The sequence below is a fragment of the Sabethes cyaneus genome, chromosome 2, assembly GCF_943734655.1.
Source record: "Sabethes cyaneus chromosome 2, idSabCyanKW18_F2, whole genome shotgun sequence".
In the NCBI taxonomy this organism is placed as follows: Eukaryota; Metazoa; Arthropoda; class Insecta; order Diptera; family Culicidae; genus Sabethes; species Sabethes cyaneus.
Window position 1 is genome coordinate 75,495,681 of NC_071354.1, and position 9,096 is coordinate 75,504,776.

At 45.8% G+C, this 9,096-nt stretch overlaps 1 protein-coding gene across 1 annotated transcript; it reads left to right on the forward strand.

Moving 5' to 3' along the window:
- Nucleotides 1-1,051: 1,051 nt before the first annotated feature.
- LOC128735589 (uncharacterized) lies at nucleotides 1,052-2,395 on the forward strand. Its single transcript, XM_053830072.1, has one exon. It carries the CDS (start codon nucleotides 1,052-1,054, stop codon nucleotides 2,393-2,395), a length of 1,344 nt encoding a protein of 447 aa, XP_053686047.1.
- The last annotated feature ends 6,701 nt before the right edge of the window (nucleotides 2,396-9,096 follow it).

The following is a 9,096-nucleotide window of genomic DNA, read 5'->3' on the forward strand; positions in this document are numbered from 1 at the left end:
GATCCGAAGATCGAGCACTGATAGGCATTAGGCCACCACCGATAAATTTGTATAGAGTAGTTACGTAATAAACCCCAAAGTAAACGGATCGCTTTATTCTCCTTATTTCGAATGTGAAAATTCTTAATCTGCCACTGGTCAACCACAGTATAAGGTGTCTGTGCTATATTGAGCTAAATTAGGCAACAGTTAAGCCTATCGATCGCGTGTGAAGATTCCACTCCAATTCAAGTGAAGTTCTTCTGTGCTCTGTGTGATATCATCCAGGTGATCGCTATTTTGTAAGCCGTTTAGCCACTTGGAAAGGTGGCACTCGAATCTACAGCAGCAGGTATTCTACCGCATCGGCAACTTCTGGGCCGTGTCGCTAGACACGGAAGAAAATCCTCCGGATCTCCACCAGCTATCTGGTAAGCCCCAACATTTGGTCCTTCGAACCGGATCGGAGGGACCCCCGACCAGAAGGACCCGCGCAGTGAGTACACCAGTTCATTTTGTGGCAAAGTGACGCGCCGGCATCGAACAATACCCGGTGAATTGTATGGCATTAAACCAAGCCATATCGGTGCCATTTTGATACCGATCGATTGCATCGATCAGCCAGTATTAGGACGGTGAGCCAATACTGATAATTGCGCAACTCTTGCTGATTGCAAATAAATTATACAGCACATTCTTGCGTTTCATTTGCATGCACATATTGAGGTGGTGGTGAGTGGGTTTAAGCATTCGCGTGGGTGGTACGTCGCGTCGGGAAGGAGATTTCGTTCGATTCTCGTGCCATCCATCGGTCAATCGTCCGCGTAAAAAGTAACACCCCGCGACGGGAAGGATTTTTCGTTCGATTGGTGTTATTTTTCGACAATTGTGGTTATAGAAAGTGGCACACCGCGACGGGAAGGAGTAAAATCGTTCGATTTGTGTCATTTTCCGCCGTGTAGAAAACGGTACGACGCGCCGGGAAGGATATTTCGTTATCGATCACGTGCCGTTTTCCGACATTTTCGTTTCGTTTAGTCAATCTGTGGTGGTAGTGTGGTATTAGTGCAATATGGCAGCTGAAAGGAAATTGGCTGATTGCATAAGAAAGCGGAAAGCGCTATTCGTTGTTCGAGATTCCGTCGAAAAGTTTGTGACGGAGTTTGATGATGAAGCCGATGTATTCCAGATTCCTATCCGCTTAGAGGCATTGGATCGAAGTTATAGGCAATTCATCGAGATTCAAGAATCGATCGAACGATATGATGACGCTGAGACTTTTGAGACGCACCTAAGTGAGCGAGCTGATTTCGAAACACGTTTTTGTAAGACAAAGGGTTTCTTGCTGATGAAACGCGGTGATGATACACCTCCAGGGATGAATAGTACCGTCATGCAAAATGTTTCTACATCATCGTCAGCGTTCCATCTTCGATTACCGAAAATTGATTTACCCAAGTTTAACGGAGACTTTTCCCGATGGTTGTCTTTCCGTGATACGTACAGTTCCATGGTGCATTCGAATGCAGATATACCGACGGTGGCAAAACTTCAGTACCTGTTGCAGTCTTTGGAGGGAGAGGCTCGAAAGCCATTCGAATCGGTGGACATCAGCGCGGACAATTATGCTTCAACCTGGGATGCCCTGCTAAAACGTTATGACAACAAACGATACTTGAAACGTCAGCTGTTTCGAGCAATTTATGACCTCCCACCGGTCAAGAAGGAAGATTCTCAGGAGCTGCATGACTTGGTAGATGAATTTCAGAGACACGTGAAGGCGTTAGCGAAGCTTGGAGAACCCATATGCCACTGGAATACCCCGTTAGTGAATTTACTGTCCTACAAGTTAGACCCTGCTACCCTACGAGCGTGGGAAGAAATGACGTCGAAAGATGAAGATGTTACCTACGAACAGTTAATTGATTTCCTGTACCAGCGAGCTAGAATGTTAAAATCATTCGTCACAGATCTAGAACAAAGATCATCCCATTCCGGCCTTACCAAGGTGGCCGGTTCCTTTCCGAATCCGAAGAAGCAATTTAAATTAGCAATGAATGCAACCGCTAAAGTCCCCAATGCACCCCAGTGTATCGCGTGTTCAGAGAAACACTTCCTGTTCCAATGCCAAATGTTTGCAAAGATGCCCATACGCCAACGACGAGAGTTGGTTTCCCAGAAACACCTTTGTTGGAATTGTTTCCGCTCTGGACACCAATCTAAGACCTGTACGTCCAAATTCAATTGTCGCACCTGCCATGAAAAGCACCATTCTCTGCTGCACGAGGTAGCACCCATGAAGATCTCTTCAACGCCGGCAATCTTGCCAAACCAACGAATCCAAGAACCAATTTCATCCGTGTCCAGTGTTATGAATTCCGGATCAGCGAATCCGATTCCCCAAGCCAGTTTATAGGTTCAATCACCCCAAGGAATAGTCCTGTTGCAAACCGTTTCCCTGCTGGTTGTAGACCAGAACGGCCAGTCACATTCCGCTCGAGCGCTGCTCGACTCCGCATCCATGTGCAACTTCATGACCAAGAAGCTTGCCAACGCACTCAATCTCCGTCGCACAACAGTGGACATTGCTGTCGCCGGTATCGGTGAAGCTACAAAGCAGGTCAAGCGACAGTTGACTGCTACCATACGTTCTCGATCTCAAAGGTACACCACAACGCTTGAGTTTCTAATCTTGAAACGACCCACGGTTAATCTGCCTACCGTACCCATCGATACATCCACGTGGATGATTCCCAATCTTGAATTGGCAGACTCCCGATTCCATGCATCAACCGAGATCGATATGATCATTGGTGGAGAAGTTTACCATGAGCTACATACTGGTAGCAAATCCTCTCTAGGAGAAGGATTACCGCTCGTAATTGAGACCGTTTTTGGATGGACCGTTGCTGGACCGGTATCCGTCCAAACCACAAAAATTCCTCAAGTCTGTCATCTAACTACCGCAGATCGTAATCTAGAACAAGCTCTACAGAGATTTTGGGAACTAGAGACCGTCGAGCCGTGCACCCTCTACTCTGCCGAAGAATCTCAGTGTGAAAATCTATATACCGCTACCACCACTCGCGAATCGTCGGGTCGTTATATCGTTCGCTTACCACTCACCCATGATCCACTCGTGTCACTCGGAGAGTCACGCTCAATCGCCGAACGCCGTTTTCTCAATCTCGAAAGACGGCTAGAGCGAGATCCGTCAGTTAAGGAATCGTATCACCACTTCATGAGGGAATATGAAACCCTGCACCACATGCGGAGAATTAGCGATCCAGTAGATGATTCCGTACCACACAGTTATTTGCCACATCATCCGGTGTTTAAAGAATCGAGCACAACAACCAAAACGCGTGTAGTGTTCGATGCATCGTGCAAGTCGTCTAGTGGGTTCTCTGTGAACGACAAACAACTAACTGGCCCAGTTGTCCAAGAGGATCTACTATCTATCATCATGAGATTTCGCATTCATTCCATTGCCATCGTAGCCGATATCGAAAAAATGTATCGGCAGATCCTACTCCACCCGAATGACCGCCCATACCAGCGTATTCTGTGGCGCTATAAACCAGAAGATCCCGTTTCGACGTATGAGCTGCAAACCGTGACGTATGGCTTTACGTCTTCTCCGTTCTTGGCGACCCGTACGCTGATTCAAGTTGCAACTGACAACAAAGAAAAGTATCCAGGAGCCGCTGCAACAATCCGGAGTGATTTTTATGTGGATGACCTACTGTCTGGTGTGGACACAGTAGAATCCGCAATCCAACTCAGACGTGACCTGTCGGCGATGCTGGCTGAAGCTGGTTTCCCGTTGAAAAAGTGGGCGTCGAACACACCCGAAGTTCTTGTCGGAGTACCCCCAGAGGATTTAGCCATTGCTCCAGTTGTAGATCTCCACGATGAGCCATCGGTTTCTACCTTAGGACTCACGTGGGAACCGAGGAATGACACCTTTCGCTTTAAAGTACAGATGCCACTTCCCGCTTCCGTGCTAACAAAAAGATTGATTATGTCGTATATTGCCAGAATATTCGACCCACTAGGGTTAGTAGGCCCTATCATTACGGTTGCCAAGCTTGCAGTTCATGCAGCGCCTGTGGGCATTGAAAATGCATGATGGCAATTCTTACGAATGGGATCGTCCGCTTCCTTCTCGACTGCAGTCAGAATGGAAGCAATTCCATGGAACGTTAGACGTCATCACTAATGTTCGTATACCACGCTTTGTATCCTTGGTCAACGCGGCGACTATCCAACTCCATTTCTTCTCCGATGCATCGGAAAAGGCTTACGGAGCCTGCTGCTACGTGCGATCTGAATCCGCTGGAATAGTTCGGGTTCACCTGTTGATGTCGAAATCCAAAGTAGTTCATTTATCGAAACCGCAAACTATTCCCCGTTTGGAGTTGTGCGCCGCTAGTTTATCCGCTAGCCTGTTCAAGAAGGTAGAACATTCGCTGAAGATATCGCACAGTGCACAAGTTTATTTCTGGACAGACTCGTTGACAGTCCTCCAGTGGCTACGCTGCAGTCCCTCTCGTTGGAAAACCTTCGTAGCCAATCGAGTGTCGTCGATTCAGGCTACCACCGAAGCCTACACCTGGAATCACGTTGCAGGGATGTGTAATCCAGCTGACGCTATATCCCGCGGCGTAAATCCTTCCGAAATTCTTGATCATCCGCTCTGGTGGCACGGTCCTCAGTGGTTATCCCTGCCACCAACACAATGGCCTGTCACAGACCTACCAGCTCCGAATCCTATCGTAATGCCAGAAGCACGAAGTAACGTCGTCGCCATACCGGTAGTAAGTACCGACAAGCCCTTCGCTGAGGAACTCTTTAGTCGATTCTCCAGCTTTACAAAACTTCGCATACTGCATGCGATATTTTCGCGCACTTCGAGCGTGCAAACAACAAACCAAACTAGATCCATTTGAAACGTTATCCACCGTTGATCTGCAAGAAGCAGATATAGCATTATGTCGCCTGGCACAGCGTGAAATGTTCCCGAATGAATTAGCAAACCTCAGTTCAAACAAACGTGTTTCACAATCTTCACCACTAACATGGTTAAATCCAATCCTGACTAAAGAAGGCATCATACAGGTTGGTGGTAGACTCAGTAATGCCAATATTCCAGACGACGCCAAGCACCCGATTGTACTCCGAGCAAACCACAGATTGTCAATGCTTATAGTTGAATTCTACCATCGAAGTCTACTACATGCCGGCCCGCAGCTGACTCTTGCCACGATCCGCCAAAGGTTTTGGCTTCTAAATGGTCGCAATCTTGTCCGACGTGTGTATCACCAGTGTCATACCTGCTTCCGATGTAGGCCAACGTTAGTACAACAAAGTATGGCCGACTTGCCGTCATCCCGAGTGACGCCCGCCAGACCATTTTCCGTTAGCGGGATCGATTATTGTGGCCCCGTATACTTGAAATCACCAGTCCGAAATCGAGCTCCAGTGAAAGCATATATTGCCATTTTTGTGTGCTTTGCGACACGTGCCGTACACATTGAACTCGTCTCCGATCTGTCCACCCAAGCGTTTTTAGCTGCTCTGCGCCGTTTCGTTGCCCGGCGTGGTAAACCGTGTGAGATTCACAGCGACAACGGCACCGCATTTAAGGGAGCAGCAAATGAACTTCATCGAATCTTCGAGATGTGGAAGGTTAATCTGAAAGACCGAAGGCAGATCTTGAACTGGCTTATGGACAATGAAATAAAATGGTGTTTCATCCCTCCGCGGGCTCCCCACTTTGGCGGTTTGTGGGAGGCAGCCGTCAAGTCCGCCAAAACCCATTTGCTGAGAGAAATTGGAACTACCAATGTTCCACAGGAAGACATGTGTACCCTGCTTGCACAAATTGAAATGTGTCTGAACTCTAGACCTCTCACACCCCTCCCAAACGACCCATCCGATTTGGCAGTGTTGACACCAGGGCATTTCTTGATTGGAACCAGCTTTCAATCTGTTCCTGAGCGCAGCATTCAACACGTTCCAGACAACCGATTGTCGCATTGGGAAGTGACGCAGAAACGCTTTCAAAGAATCTGGTCAAGATGGTATCCGGAATATCTCCAACAGCTTCAATCACGAGCCACCAAGGGCTGCAAGCAACCCGTTAGCATTGAGCCTGGCAGAATTGTAATCATCAAGGACGTTAATTTACCGCCACTTCAATGGCCCCGCGGAAAAATCCTGAAAACGCATCCTGGCAAGGATGGCATAACCCGTGTGGTCACCCTCAAAACAGCAACGTCAGATGCCGTTATCAGACTCGTTGCTAAAATAGCATTGCTTCCAGTTCCGGACTTCCCAAACTCTGCTGACCGTGAAGGAGACCTGGTAGAGCATGCCAAATGATGCTCGATGTCTGCGTGGGAATCAAGCAGGTAATTGCGGTTCCAATCCCTTACCTGTACCCGTTCAATCTACCTTGGTCTTTTTCTTCCCAGCTGTCGACGAGTAACACCTGAGTGTTTACTAGTTTTTCAACAACTTCTATGATCCATTACTTGCGGAAATACACGAAGTGAGCCGAGGAGTCACGTGTTGCTGTTTTCGTTCTCCAGGCAACCACGAAGAAAGAGATTTGTAAATAGTGTAAATAGTGTTGAACCAAACCATAGTTAGTTCAAGGTGGCCGGAGTGTTTAAAATTGAAATATGTAAAACTATAAATACTTCAATCTAAAATCTTAATCTAACAGTTACTTAGTTTATCTAACTAAACTTAGCTTATAATCAATCTAAAAATACTTATATTTAAACCTTACCTACACTTAAATTAAATTGAACCAACTAAAACAATAATGATATAGATAATCGAGAAATAGGCTTAAGTTAACATGGACATCCCTAACACGAAATAGATCTAAAAGATTTATCTCGTCACTGATAAGAGCGTGAGAATGATTACACACTCTCGCTGCACGATCGTTCGATCCGAAGATCGAGCACTGATAGGCATTAGGCCACCACCGATAAATTTGTATAGAGTAGTTACGTAATAAACTCCAAAGTAAACGGATCGCTTTATTCTCCTTATTTCGAATGTGAAAATTCTTAATCTGCCACTGGTCAACCACAGTATAAGGTGTCTGTGCTATATTGAGCTAAATTAGGCAACAGTTAAGCCTATCGATCGCGTGTGAAGATTCCACTCCAATTCAAGTGAAGTTCTTCTGTGCTCTGTGTGATATCATCCAGGTGATCGCTATTTTGTAAGCCGTTTAGCCACTTGGAAAGGTGGCACTCGAATCTACAGCAGCAGGTATTCTACCGCATCGGCAACTTCTGGGCCGTGTCGCTAGACACGGAAGAAAATCCTCCGGATCTCCACCAGCTATCTGGTAAGCCCCAACACTGCCCCTGTTTTGTATTTTGAAGTTTTTTGCAATATATGTGAAAAATATGCATAGTTAATGCCGTTTTTGTGATGAATCATCGAGTATGACAGTATATCAATTAGATAGACTGTATTTATTATGAAATTTGCATACCGACTAGTGGTAAAAGCTTAAGAGAAAACCGTGACTTCTTACATGTGGAATGAGATCGCGGATAATCGCTTGTTTTTATTGGATGTGGCTATGTTTGATGCTTTTACATGCTACATAATTATGAATTAGCGTGTGTTACACCAATATAAAATGCGCATTCATAATTTTACCAAATAGTTTCCGCGTTTTTAAGCAATTAATAGCATGGGCCATTCTACCCCCACGGTGCGTTCTGGACAGTCTTCCCCTATATTATAAAAGAAATAACAGCAGCAGCTTTATTGAATATACAACCATGCAAGACAAATTTTGGTAAATATTTAGCCCGATTATCGCGCGGTATGTCGTCAGCTAATAAAGTTTTATCTACTGCCAGTCGCATCTCGCATCACAAAGGAACTGTCAACGCGAAAACCCAGAAATGCCGCACGTCTTTTTCAGACTCTCTTCAGACTATGTTTGTTCGCTTTTTTTTCTCCATCAATCTATGTAGTGTGCCTGATAATGGGTCCTGCCCTGGTAACAAGAAACGTTGGCCATCATAACGTGCTACCTACCATGCTACCATGGTACATTTCCGGTGACTGCACGGTTGTGTGGCCGTTGCTCATTTTCTTATAGCTCCTGGCAGTGGACATGTAGCAGCGCTTTTTTACGTTTCTCTCGTCAGGCAGCAAATCATTATTTTTCTTTTTATTTTATGCACAACTTTTCGTTTTCATATACCTACCGTGCTTGGGAAATTGCCAGAGATGACATGTTGGTTATGTGTTTTTCGTGGTCGAATCTCATTTCATTATAGTACTATTTTATTACGAAGAGCGCCTTTGAGCCGGGCTGTCACCGTCCGTCTACAGCTTGTTTATGTTTTCTTTCATCCGCCTCGTCATCGCGCTATGCGAGAATTTTCCGGCTGTTGTCGAACGGAGCAGATCTTGCCCAGGATATCCCAGAGCGCCAATTTCTTCGGTTGCGAATGAGATGCGTTGTTCAAATGTCAGCGCTAGTATGAGTAGGAGCCATACGATGCTGTGTTTTTCGAAATTAGATTTCTGTTTTCCCTTGTTCTACGTGGATTTTGAGAGTTTCGAGCGACGGTTCCGGCGGTATTCATGGTGATGAGCGGAATAAAAGTCAATTTTAATCATAATACTGTTAAATGTGAAGAGGCCATGCAATCACCGCTGCTCTGCGTAGCGTAGGGGATGAAGCGAAGCGAGCTTCATCATACAGTTTATACGAGTTTAAGCTGTACGCCCCCGCCTCGAGAAGCATGCACTCGTGTCACGAAGGGATACAACTGGCGGAGGAAATACTCTCTCGAGATATAGGTACATACAATCTTATTTCTGCTTTGCGAACAGTACTAATCAGCCATGGTGCTGCTGTCAGGTCCACGTCGCTCGGACTGGAAGGTTGGGATGGATTTTTTTTCTTGGAAATTCATTTTACTTCGATGGCCGAAAGCGCGTGATAAAAAAGTTTCCAACCGAGGGGACGAACCGCGTGAACATTGGACAACATAATAAATTTTGATATGTGTCAGATATATTTTAGGCTGCTACTTAACATTCTTGGATGTAATTTAAATT

Bases quoted from the DNA above. Each gene is read 5' to 3' on its own strand.
- LOC128735589 (XM_053830072.1), top strand. From the start codon at position 1,052: ATGGCAGCTGAAAGGAAATTGGCTGATTGCATAAGAAAGCGGAAAGCG.